This window comes from Lynx canadensis, chromosome B3 (assembly GCF_007474595.2).
Source record: "Lynx canadensis isolate LIC74 chromosome B3, mLynCan4.pri.v2, whole genome shotgun sequence".
NCBI classification, from domain to species: domain Eukaryota; kingdom Metazoa; phylum Chordata; class Mammalia; order Carnivora; family Felidae; genus Lynx; species Lynx canadensis.
Window position 1 is genome coordinate 124,960,101 of NC_044308.2, and position 13,837 is coordinate 124,973,937.

Genomic DNA, 13,837 nt, shown 5'->3' on the forward strand with positions numbered 1-13,837 from the left:
GATTAATTAGAAGGTTCCTTTCAAAAGTGTTAGTCTCCTGGGGTAATACTGGGAAATAAATTGGATTAACTTCTGTATGGGATATCGATATGCAATGAAACAAAATACTATCTACTTAGAATTTTAATTTTTTTCAATCCGGTTTGCACTAAACTTCTTCACTCTTACTATTTACAATTCCCTTATAGGTAAATGTACCGTGGGCATAAGGTCCTATGTTGCAGCTTTTAGGCACTTAACTATTTCTTCGAAAAGCTTTTTGTCTCCAACACTTAATAGAAAAACATGACACATCAGAAGCTTTGTTTCTAACATATTTTCTGAATACTTAATGATCAAAACACTACCAAAGTCCCCTGAAGCCGTTAATGTAGGAAGCATTTTTTTTTAATCCCCGTCAATAACGCACTTATTTTCCAATACAAAAACGATTTGACATCTGAGCTACAATTCTCTTTAAAAGCAAAAATAAAAATGAAAAGAATGGACACCAATTCTATTTTCCCCTAACAAAGACAGGAAATCCTAGCTACTGCACCAAAACAATAAAAAACTTGGGGCTCTGAGAGCGGCCCTGTTGGGTGCGAAATAACAGGGTAAGGAAAGGACCTAGAAATAAACTGAGCTCTGCACGTTCCTGCCTCTCGCCTCGGGAGCACGCACCTCCCAGCCCCGCTCTCAGCAGCTCTCACTATTTAAAGCCGGATCTAGTGTTTAAATGGAGAGGCGGTGACGTAGGCCTGAAAAGCACCTTCCCATCCTGGCAGAGTCTATATTAGAGAGCGGCAATGGCTCTATATAAACAGGGCAGCCAAAGGGAGGAGGACCACAAGGCTCAGGGACTGAAAAGCAGGGTAAGCGGCCGCAGCCATGATGGATCGACCCGAGTCGCCAACGGTACGGAGTCGGGCGGCCGCGGGCTTGTCTGCGGCATTTGGGACCGGGCAAAAACGTGTTTTATTGTCAGAATAAAAATAAGAGTGGGGTGGACTAGTGATCATATTGCGTTCGTGACTGAAAAGGTTATTTATGTGACTGCTTTTTGCAAACCTACGTGATCGCAAGTAACCAAAAAGGGTCAATGGGAGAAGTAGGCAAATTTCAAGGCGAAAGCGGGGGCACTTTGACCACTGTAGGCTTTTTTTTGTTTGCTTTGGTGCTTTTGCTAGTGGAAGATACGATGGGGGTTTTGCTTCCCCTTCGCCATTTTACCGATTCGGAAGGAACCGAGATAAGTGCTTTTCAACCTTCGTCCTTTTTTTTTTTTAAAAGAAATATAAAATGGCCCCAGTGAAGTCTCCCTAAGCACAACCGCCAGAAACACCCCAAGTAACCCCCAAAGTAGCCGTTCACCTTCCACCGCATTGAAGTGGACCACGGTGGGTATTGGGGACTCGCCCAATTCCCCAGACGCGGTTTTTGTTCTGAGGCTGCTCCGGGAGCCCTTCTCGAGCCAGTGTGGCCGGACCCGTCTCGGGGGGAAGCGGCGGTTTCCCACCCGCCCTCTCTCCCTCCCGGCGGCCGGGGTCTGGGGCCAGGGCCGCGCGCTCGCCCCGGCCCAACGGCCTTCGAGGCCCGGACCGCCCCGCGGCGGCCCCAGGCCCGGCCGGCGCCCCCGCCCTCCCCGCCGCTGCCGCCGCCGCCGCCGCGAGCCCGAGGCGCCCCCCCGCGCCCGCCGCCCCGGCCCGCTCCGCCCGAGGCGGGAAGTGGCGGCGGCGGCCGCGCGGGCGGCTGAGGAGAGTAGAGGCCGGGAGTCGCCGCCGTCCCCGCCCCCGCCCGGTCCGGCCGTTGCTGCCGCCTGAACGAAGCCCCCGCCGGCCACCAAACCACGTCCTTACCACGGTGTTTGTATTTGCCGAGTTCGCCATTTCCACACACAACACAAACAAGAGGGGGGCAAGCCCGAGAAAACAAGATAAAAACAAAACCAAAAAAGAAAAAGAAAACCAAAACACCCGGAGGGTGGCCCAAGCCACCGCAAGACTGGGGGTAAAAATTTCAAACAAAATCGGATCCTGAAAGAGTAGAGGGGAGCGGTGAGAAGAGGAGGAGGAGGGGGGCAGTCCTCCCGGAGCTAAAAAACCTCGAGAATCGCCCTTAAGAAAAAAGCCACGACCCTCGTGGGGTCCGGGGGGCGTTGCCCGCTCCCCACCCCGCGCCAAGGAGGGAAACCACCACCGGTCGCCGCTCCCCGCGCCGCCGCTGCCGCCACCGGCTGCAGCTCCAGCCGTCCGGTCCGCCCGCTTCTCCCCTTTATATAGTGAGCCAACGAGCTGCGCGAGCCGCCGCCGCCGCCGCTGCCGCCGAGAGACAGGGCGGAGGGGGAGGGAGGGGCGGAAAGGGCGGGGGCAGAGGTGGGCGGGGCTGAGCGCGAGACACCGCGAGAGCCGCGTGCGCAGGCGCGCCGGGGCGGAGGCCACCTTGGGCCGCGTCGTCACGCGCCGTGGAGAGCGCTGGGCGGGCGGAGCCTTGTGGCCTGGAGTAGTGAAGTCGCCCCGCAGGTTTCCCAAGTCTCGCGTGATCACGTGGTGGCCCCCACAGGCGGAAGTGTCCGGCAGCTCTTTTGGGATAAGAGGCTTTTAAAGTATTGCTGGAAACGACGTGAGTTCTGGTGACACTCGAGTTCAAAGCTACCTGGGACCCCTCTTGTCACGTGTTTCTGCATCTCCCTGAGCTGGAGGAGCTAAGAAATATGGAAGGGGCGCTGGCAAGCTGCCTCGCTAGCAATGGCTGCGGCCGAGGACTAGTCACGTGACCCCACTTCCGGTCCCGGAGGCGCTCGGACTCCGGGCAGAGTTTTAAATGCGGAGTCATCTCAAGAGAGTGAGCTAGTCTTGTACTTAGAGCGCCGAGGCTTTCGGTCGACTTGCGGAGGTTGGGCCTTTGGCCTGCGAAATTGTGTGCCTGTGCCTAAAGGGGAGGAAAGCTGGCTTGGGCCCACTGTTAACACATTGCAGAATTAGTAACCTCTGAAACCGTTTGAGTTGTCTCCCCCAGTACAGCTAAAAGTCTCTGGGTTTCATTTCCCTCAAGGTTAGTCCACCTAGTAGACCGTGTACTTTAAGTGATTTGTTGCGGTAGTGGAAATGCCAGAAACACACAACAATGAAACATGAGCCATCGGATTATGACAGCACCATAACGTTCCCCCCTTCGTTGTTTTGTTTTGTTAATACTGCCCAAATTCTGTGATTCCACGTGGACTGCGTGCAGTGACTAACACCTAAAATACTTGCCCTTGACCCACCAATTCTCGTGGCCTCTCGCTGTGAGAGAGCCGGCAGAAAAAGTCCATGTCTTGGAGTGTAATTAAATAGGCGTTTGCCCTGCTCTGCTCAGGCAAATCACGCCTTTATGGCAACATTTCACGCAGAACAGAGAATGCTCTGTTTGGAAGGCAGAACTCACAGTACCTAATTCTCTTGTACGTAGGAATTTTGAGAGACATGCGGAATGTAGTCTGGACAAGTGAAGGAGTTTATCCTCATAAAGCAAAACGAAATGTCACAGTTATATGCCTCTGAATGCAGATTTGGAGAATATCAAAGGCAGCTTACCAGAGAGGAAAATATGCGACCTGCCAGGACCTGAAGGAAGAACTTAGAGAAAGCAGAGCCATTAATACTCAGGAAATGGGAAGTTGTCGGTATGTTTGTGATGGGCAGAGAGAATATCAAATAATTTTGAGATTTCTTTTAAAACCTCCTGACCCTAAATTCTTGCCTTAACACTCAGGTGCATTTCAGTTCCCTGCACAGCTGCCTGTTTGTTGAGGAAACTTAAAGAAAAAAGTCGTAGGAAAACAGTGCTCTTGATACATAAAAATGGGGTTCCATCAATATTTGTAATTCATTTAATATTCAGGTGAACATTAGCCCGATAAGGTATTCTAAACAGTACAGACCCTGGTAAATTTTACCGCTTATTATTTTAAGAGGACTCCTTTTTACCTCATTATGTGTACATACTACCGAGTAATTTGCACATGGAATCCCTCTCCTTCCACCTCATTTTCTTCCCTAACCATTTGGTATTAACTAAATGATAAGATGTTTTGCCATCAGTTAAGATTAAGACCACTGTATACAGAACGTGGGTTAGAATCTAGATTTACTCTCCATGGACTTATTCCCAGGGGTATTAGTGACAGTTATATTCTGATTGAGTCTCATCTATGAAGTAACAAAATATAGTTTTTGGATTAAAAAGGCAGAAAACCCAGCCTTGCACTCCTTAAGACCTTCATACTTCCTAGAGGCTCTGAGATGGCCTCTTTCACACATTTTAAAAGCACTTGGCTAATATTTACCTAGAACTCTTCCCTCTCCCTCCAGTGTGCGGCACCTAAGTAACCACCATGTATTCCGTTCCAGTTTACTGTTTTCCAAATGCTCATTTAGTTGTAATATGCCTCCAATCACTATATATGTGTGCCAGCCAGCTTAATTTCAGGAAGAGATATTACCTTATCTTGCACCAAAATAGTCGGTGTGAATAATTTGAAGGCCACAGCCATTTAATTCACAAAACTGGAAATCTGTGAACAGAAATCTCTTCTCACGTAAGACTAGATTTAGCATTATTTTTAAATTGTTTTTATATGAACTTTTTGGGGAGGAGCAGAGCTTAAATATCTTTTCTAATTTTAGTACTTCTTGTACCATATATGAAGTATTTATACTGGATTATCAGTTTGCAAACTCATACTTTGTAACAACTATATACTTAAACAGATACATAATAGTGCTCTCTTTCTTTGTGATGAATCTTTTTTTTTTCAAAATTTACTGGATGAGAAAAAGTTACTTCTTTTAATGTTAATATTCTGCCTAAACCACTGGATAACTGCCAAACAACAAAAGCAAAGGAAAAATGTAGTGCATGAATTTTAATATTAAACAAAATGACACCAAACCTTGTATGTCCAAACATTAAAATGTTTTACTGTCCACATGACTATTTTAACAACAATGCCAAGAAAGAAAAAAATCTAAAAAGATTGCACCTGGAAATTTAGATTGCATTAAAATCTCATTATATAACTTACCTGCAGTCTCCATGTTCTTAAAATAATAGATCGGTAAAGCTAATTCTGGCATATTTAGGCATCACACAGCCCTTATATGCTCAATAATTTTGGGCGCTTGTGGAGAATATAGAAGTGAAGAGGAAAGATCTTGTTGCTCAAGCTTACCAATCCTAATGAAAGCCCCTATTGTAAAGTTAGTGCATAGTTACAGCATTTATTCAAGATCTTAGAAGCCCTGATGTATTTCAGTCCTACCAAAAAAATAATATTCAGAGTTCACCTATTTTTTAGGCTTTTGCAAGACAACAACAACAACAACAAAAAACCTGTTGGTTTCCATATGCAGTGATGTTTGATGTAGTATATAAAAAGAAATTACTGTTCACACAAATTACTTTTATACACATGAGGTGGAGATTTTTTAAATCTTTTTTTTTAATGTTCTCTCCCTCCCTTGTAACTTGCAGTTTAAAATTGCTACTCCATATCTTAAAACAGCAACTAACTTGCAATTCTTTTTTGTATATGGAAATATAAGTCAGTTAGTGGCGGCTTAGCAAAAATAACTTAGTGCAGAGTCTGTGCAATCAAGTTTGACAATGCGATTACTTTACTGTGAGACCTTCTGCAGTAACTAAACCTCTCTGTGCTGATAAGATGAAATAGTAACCACCACCTATGATTGTTAGGAAGATCAAGGGTACTAGAAAGTGTTTTGATAAGTATTGGGTGGATGTATTTATTATTAATGGTAAGTGTATTAACAGCTACATCAACGTAGGGGGAAGGTCTTTTTAACTCACTTTGTAGAACACTAGTATGAGATTTTAATAATTATGCCAGTGGTTGATGATGAATTTATTCACAAAATAAATTTGTTACCTTAATTTTTTTTGTTACTTTAATTTCGTTACTTAATTTACCTTTGGCTAAATTTTGATACCTTAAGTGGCTAGTATATAGCGTAACTTTTGTATATAAATATAATATATGCTGTCATGAGATAAGATTCCTTAAGCAAAATGTTGATTTATCATTGGAATTAATCAGGTTGCTTGGTTACACACATGTACAGTTATATCTAGCAAATTACAGATGAATTTATCCATTGACCCAGCAACGCCAATTCTAGGACTCTATCTCACAGATATAGTAGCAAAAATATGAAAAGTGTATGCCCAAGACTATTCATTATGGGACTGCTTATAACACCCAAAGAAAGGAAACACCCTTATATGTCTTTATAAGGTTGAATAAACCACGGTATTTGCACACAGTGAAATACTATGCAGCTATAACAAGGAATGAGAAATATCTCTATTTACCACTGTAGACTAATTTTCTCTTTTTCCTAATTTTTTTAACATTTATTCATTTTTGAGAGACAGAGAGAGACAGAGCATGAGTGGGGAAGGGGCAGAGAGAGGGAGACACAGAATCTGAAACAGGCTCCAGGCTCTGAGCTGTCAGCACAGAGCCCGACGCGGGGCTCGAACTCACAAACTGTGAGATCCTGACCTGAGCCGAAGTCAGACGCTCAACTGACTGAGCCACCCAGGCACCCTAGACTAATTTTCATATAGTGTGTTATGTGAAAAAAACAAGTAGGGATAAGTGTTTGTATGTTACCGTTTAAGAAAAGAGGAACTATAAAAACGTGTGTACATACATACATACTTGTTTATGTTAAAAAAAATAAAAAAAGGAAAGATAAGCCATAATTTTTTTTAAGGAAGGTTACCTATGAAGACAAGGAGAAAATAATATGATGACAGGAATAGAAACTAGAAAATATATTTTTATATTTTACTCTGGAAACGTTCATTTAATTATAAAATAAAATTATTTATAAAATAAAATTAATTTTAATTAGTCTCAAAACTGAAAGACAATAAAGCAAGTAAAGCTAACAGTATTTCATAACACACAGAGAGGAAGGAACCTTTTCAAGTGACTTTAAAACACAGTAATTTGAGTCTGCATCTTTAGTGAGATATTTTCTAAAAACAAATGTGAAAAAAAATATTTGCTCTTCTCTGTATTGTTGATGATAATGTTTGTATATCCTGTTTTTTTAATGGCATGTGGGATAAATAAAATGAGTAATTATGTGATGTTCTAATTACATTATCTCAATTATTCTTAAAAACTGAGATTCCCAACATGGGGGAAAGGAAATACAGATATAAGATAGAAGCGGGAAGAGTAAAAATTCTGTAGTCCTGAATCTGAATTAGAAGTATCATGGTGCAGGGGCACCTGGGTGGCTCATTAGGTTAAGCCTCCGACTTCAGCTCAGGTCATGATCTCATGGTTCGTGGATTTGAGCCCTGCATCAGGCTCTGTGCTGACAGCTCGGAGCCTGGAGCCTGCTTCAGATTCTGTGTCTCCCTCTCTCTCTCTCTCTGCCCCTTCCCCACTTGTGCTCGCTCACTCTCTCTCTCTCTCTCTCAAGAATAAATAAACATTGAAAAAAAATTTTTTTAAGTATCATGATGCATTTTGTCTTATTTTTTCCCCTGCCTCTGAAGAAGCCTAGAAATAACTAACCCAGTGGCAGTGAGTATACCTAGTACATAGATTATGGCCTTTCAAGAGCAGCACTCCTTGGATAAATGTCTTATTCTGATCCACATCAGGAACAAGAAATGTCTTTTTTTTTTTTAAATAATAAAAACCTAGACCCAATATATTTTAGCCTATGAAAGACACATAGCTCTGAAAGAGCCTAAACACAGTGACCAATCTAGTAACTGTGAGCATCTCTAGCTCCCAGATTATGATCTTGAAATACCATTTTCCACTGAAAGGAATCAAGGCTCCTTGCAGATATTGCTGACTCCAGAACTAGAGCAAGAAAAATATCAGTTTGAACCAAATGAAATTGCCAATTATTGCCTGACCTAATACAAACTGAATCTAGAATATATTTTCATACAGATAGCAAGGAAGATGTATTAGTTTGCCAGGGCAGCGGTGACAAAGTGCCACAAACTGGGTGGCTTAAGATAACGGAAATTCATGCTCTTACAGTCCTGGGAGCTAGAAGTCTGAAATCAAGGTGTCAGCAGGACCATGCTCTCCCTGACACTCTGAGTAGACTCCTCCCTTGCCTCTTCTCAGTTGCTGGTGGTGGCCAGCAGTCCTTCCTGTCTTTGGCTTAAGGTCACATCACTCCAATCTCTGCCTCCATCTGTACATGGCATTCTCCCTGTGTCTTCACATTGTTTTCCCTTTGCGCCTATCTGTCTCTGTGTCCAAAGTCCCCCTTTTTGTAAAGATGTCAGTCATATTGGATTAGGGCTTATTCTAATGACCACATTCTAACTTGACACCCTCTGTAAAGACCCTGTTTCCAAATAAGGCCACTTTCTGAAGTACTGGGGTTAGGATTTCAACATCTCTTTTTTGGAGGACACAATTCAGCCCATGAGAGAAGATATCAAAGACTCCTAGTGTCATGTCAAAAGAATTTAGGAGCCAACATGAAGAGGCTCCCACTGGACAAAGATGAGACACTTTCCATTAATTTATAATATCGCTACAAAACAAAATATGAAAATTCTAATTGGTCACTATTGGAGGATGCTAGGGATTAATTCATTATTTTGAAGATTGATAAATGGAGAAAAATAAGCATTTATCTAACCTTCCCTACATGAACTGTACCACCAAGTACCAAATAGTAGATGCAGTGGGTTGAATGGTGGCCCCCAAAAGAAAATGACCATGTCCTAACCCTCAAAACCTATGAATGTTATCTTACTTGAAAGGGGTCTCTACAGGTATAATTATGTCAAGGGTTTTGTGATGAGATTATCCTGGATTACCCTGATAGGCCCTAAATCCTATGGTGAGTGTTCTTATAGGAGATACATAGGGGTGCCTGGGTGGATTAGTCAGTTGAGCATCCGACTTCGGCTCAGGTCATGATCTCATGGTTCGTGAGTTCCAGTCCCACTTCTGGCCTGGAGCCTGCTCCAGATTCTGTGTCTCCCTCTTTCTCTGCCCCTCCCCTACTCACGCTCTGCCTCTCTCTCTCCCTCTCTCAAAAATAAATAAATGTTTAAAAATTTTTTAAAAAGATACATAGAAGTGAGTAAAAAGAAGAGGAAAGGGAAATGTAACCACAGTGGTAGAAATTGTAACAATGCACCCACAGGTAATGTGTAGCCCCCAGAAGTTGGAAGAAGCAAAGAACAGATTCTTCCCTAGAGCCTCTTGGGGGAATGTGGTCCTGGAAATACATTTATTTTAGACTTCTGGCCTCCACAACTGCAAGAGAATAAATTTCTGTTGGTGTTGAGCCACCAAGTTCATGCTTATTTCTTACAACAGCCTTAGGAAACTAATACAGTAGATGAAAAGAAGTTTCTCATTAAAGAAGTATTCCATCTAGGGGCACCTGGGTGGCTCAGTCAGCTAAGCATCCGACTCTTGATTTCATCTCAGGTCATGATCTCATGGTTTGTGAGATTGAGCCCCCCCTTTGAACTCCACTGGGTCAGCGTCAATGGGGAGCCTGCTTGGAATTCTCTCTCTCCTCTCCCTTTTTGCCCCTCCCCGACTTGTTCTCTCTCTCTTTCAAAATAAATAAATAAACATAAAAAAAGAGAAGTGTTCCAGCCAATAACCGAATAAAGAATGATAAAATATCACCATTGGGCAACCTCTAATGAATTGAGAGATGGAGGCGTTAAGCACTGACATCTGCCAACATTACAAAAAGGGAAACAACCAGAGGTATATGCCTTCCTGATAACATGCCACGACCTATAAGGTAGTCTTACCTTCATGACTACCACCGAAAAATATAAACCCAGAATCTAAGTTTGTAGACCCAACTAGCAATTCACAAAAAATACAGAGGGTTCAAGGACATATCAAACTATATATCAGGAATGCAATCAGCAAAAGCCAAGCCCTGGGAAGCTATAGTACAAATGGTCCAATTTCTTCAACAAATAAATTCAGGGAGAGAGGAACCTACAGATTAAAAGACACTTACGAGGGACGCCTGGGTGGCTCAGTCAGTTAAGTGTCTGACTTCAGCTCAGGTCTTGATCTCATGGTTTGTGAGGCTGAGCCCCTCATCAGCACAGAGCCTGCTTTGGATCCTCTGTCCCCCTCTCTCTCTGCCCCTACCCTGCTTGTCCTGTCTCTGTGTCTCTCTCTAAATAAATGAATGAATGAATAAATAAATAAATAAATTTTTTAGAAGGCACTTAAGAGACATATCAATTAATCACAATGTATGGAACTTATTTGGATCCCAATGCAAATAAACTGTAAAAGAAATGACAATTATGACACAATTTGAAATTTGAACTTATTGGATATTTGATGAAATTAAAGAGTTACTGAATTAAATGAAATTGTTCATGTAAAATATTAAAAATAAGCCAATGAAGCTTTATTTTACAATCAGTGATGATTCTTTATCCAGACAACTTGTCTTTCTGTCGAAAGACAGTTGATATTCCCAAGAAGGCCTGGTATTGTTACAAATGTAATTAATATTAAACACTTTAATTACATAGGTTTTTCTCTTTCTCTGTTTTTTGGACCTCAGCCACATATGCCTTTTTTTTGGGGGGGGGCACAAGTGAGCGAGGTGCAAAGAGAATCCCAGAAGGGGCAGAGGGAGAGAGAGAGAGAGAGAGAGAGAGAGAAGTAGAGAGAAAGAGAGAGAAAGTGAGGCTCTCCTGATGTGGGGTTCATGCCCAACTTGATGTGGGACTTGAACTCATGAACCATGAGATCATGACCTGAGCCAAAGTCAGATGCTTAACAACTGAGCCAACCAGGTGCCCTACATGTGCCTTATCTTGATTCACAAGTTGAACAGCTGTGCCTTAGGACAATTAAAAATGTTGAAAATGTGCTCTGATGTTTTTTATGTAAGTATTCTTCTAGTGGAGAAATTATCTTTGATTTACATGCCAACTTTATCTTCTTCATATACCTTCATCCAGATAGAGCCTCCTGATATGACAGGTAATTCTACATAGATAAGCTTCTTTCCTTTCTTCCCTTTCTTTCTTTCTTTCTGAGAGACAGAGGGAGAGAGCATGCACACATACTAGCAGGGGAGGGACAGAGGACAAGAGAGAATCTTGAGCAGACTCCACACCAGGAGCCAAGAGGGGGCTTGATCCCATTACTGTGAAATCATGACCTGAGCCAAAATCAAGAGTTGAACACTTAAACAACTGAGCCACCCAGGCACTCCTCTTTATTATTATTATTGTTGTTGTTGTTGTTGTTATTTTTTTTTAAGTAGGCTCCATGCCCAGCGTGGGGCTTGAACTCATGACCCTGAGATCAAGAGTCAGATGCTCTATCGACTGAGCCAGCCAGGTACCCCTACATAGATAACTTTATAATAAAATACATCACAGGGCTCAGTCTTGTGAGTTCGAGCTTCCAGTTGGGTTCTGGCTCTCTGTTGACAACATGGACCCTGCTTGGGATTCTCTCTCCTGCTCTTTCTGTCCCTACCCCACCTGTATGTACACTCTCTCTCTCTGTCTTACTTTCTCTCTCTCTCTCTTTCTCAAATAAATAAATAAGCTTAAAATAATACATTATAGAAGATAAATCTGCAGTTTATCTGTAAACTATATCTTAGAGAATTATTACTGTAACTGGAACTAGATGGACCCATTTCAGTTCTTCTCCTGAATCTACCTTCCTCTGGTAGCAGAGGTGGTAGAGATTGTAAAAGGGGAGGTGGCAGAAAGATTATCATAGATTCCAGACCAGAGTGGAAGTAAGGAATTGGCTTAACTACTGAGGGCTGGTCTTCCTTTTAATGGGTTTCTGTGAGAAAAATCAAGGGGTGTAGTTCAAATAACTTGTTGAAAACAAAGCTCTGGGTTAATGTTATTGGTTGTTTCTTCAAAGTAATGAGATAGCCAGTGGGCAAAAAATAATAGATGCTTAAGCAGGAAAAATGGAAATAAAAAAAAAAAAAGATGAGGAATTTGCCACTTTGTGTTCCTGCCAAGCTAAGAAACAACAACAACAACAACAACAATGGATTTATTGTAAAAGTTTTAATCACACAGTACCTCATTTAAAGCTTGTAACAGTCCAATGAGATAAGTAATATTATGCCTTTATTATGATTAGGAAACTGAGACTTACCTTCAACAGTGACTTGCCCAAGGTCATATTGCTGTTTACTTGTGAAATTTTAGAGGTACAAGTTCAGGGCTCTTTCCACCTGTCTTAGAAATAAGAAGCTGTCAATCCAGGAGAATGCAACGGTTTTGAATCGAATCATGTCGCTCCTTAAGTTTGTCAAGTATATGTTAATTATATAATGTGTTAAACTTCATTTGGGAGACAAGAAACTCTATGCAACATTGAGCCCTGAAACCAAGACTTTGCCCTGATTAAATATAATTGCCTTCATAAAAGTGTCATCAAGAAGCATTTATTAAATAATTTAAATAATCAATTCCTCTGTTTTTACATCACTTGAAAATCATCCATTTTCCATTTTAAATAGCACCTACTCAGTTACTCATTTCAGTTGAATGACTCAATTCAATTCTTGAATTTGTCAAGAACAGCCATTTTCTAGCAAGATTGTCTATAATCAAAACATTTATGTCTAGCTTTATCCTTACATTTTAAATGCTTTCATAAGACAAGAAAATAAAGGATGACCATTTTTAGAGGTAGAACATTAGGAAGGGGAATTCTTTCTATTTTATCTAATAAGCCAGTGGCATAACTCTAAATAAGTAGATAAAAAAAGTAAATTAAGCATGTGCTAATGTCATGGCACAATAAATTAGAAGAGGTAGTATATATCGATAGCTATACTGGTCTAGCAAGTATCCAAGCATGTGACCTTGGGTGTCAGGTAGACCAACATGCTTGTTCTTGCTCTGACCATGGGCAAGTGACCTCATCTGTAGAGTGGCAGGTTAGTAATATTACCTACTTTAGATAATTATGTGAGGATTAAGAAATGATCCACGTGCAGCCCCTTAGCACAATAACTGGCATAAAGTAGGTCCTTAGTAAATATTGAAGACCGTAGCAACAATAATAATATTGATGGTACAGAAAATTAAATGGGTTCCATTTTGTCTTTGTCTAGATCATGTTGAACAGTGGAGCGGAACAAATAGAAATTAGAACATATTTCTGAACTGAGTTCACCAATAAAGCAAAGCTGTATATATCTTCTGCACATGTAAGGTTTTTTTTTTTTTTCTTTCCCCGTCTATAAAATTAGAATCAAAGAAGGAAGCAATTCCAAGTTTGAGATGAAACACATACTACACTCTAAAGTAGTAAATTTTTCACCGGTTTCATTGAGGTTAAATCATTTGAATAACTGATTTCTGTTTCTACATCAGTTGAAAATCATCTACTTCCTGAAATGACTCAGACTGTTTAAAACTAGAAGCCTTATATAAATCTCTAGCCAAGAGATACAGTTGCTCATTTGTCAAGTGTAGAATGCATTACCATTCCTCAATAAATGTTAAATTGAAATGATAGATTTTTCAGCCCTCAGATATACTGTAGTGTGTGATAAAAGACAATCAATACTGCTATTTGGACACAGGATGACAAAATACACCTGAGCCCAGATAGAACGTAGAACCAGGAAACCACAGTCCCTTAGAGTGGTGTTCCATTTCTTCATAGATTTTGTAGCCTCCTTAGTAATAAATAACTATGGTCTTCTTTTCTTTATTATTTTTTAAAATGTTTATTTGTTTTTGAGAGAGAGAGACAGAGCGTAAGTGGGGGAGGGGCAGAGAGCGAGGGAGACACAGAATC

The 13,837-nt window shown here is 41.4% G+C and overlaps 1 protein-coding gene and 1 long non-coding RNA gene across 2 annotated transcripts in view; one reads left to right on the forward strand and one right to left on the reverse strand.

The window, feature by feature from the left end:
- The window catches only part of GTF2A1 (general transcription factor IIA subunit 1), a 44,337-nt gene extending 42,057 nt beyond the window's left edge, over positions 1-2,280 (reverse strand). Inside the window, exon 1 of the mRNA XM_030319723.1 lies at positions 1,839-2,280. Coding sequence (XP_030175583.1) covers positions 1,839-1,868 — 30 coding nt within the window. The 5' untranslated portion in view covers positions 1,869-2,280. The remainder of the gene's footprint in view (positions 1-1,838) is intronic.
- On the forward strand, positions 792-13,308 carry LOC115516752. The gene is made up of 3 exons (XR_003969636.2): positions 792-897; positions 3,433-3,646; positions 13,146-13,308. It is a non-coding gene; the product is annotated as an uncharacterized LOC115516752 (long non-coding RNA).
- The last annotated feature ends 529 nt before the right edge of the window (positions 13,309-13,837 follow it).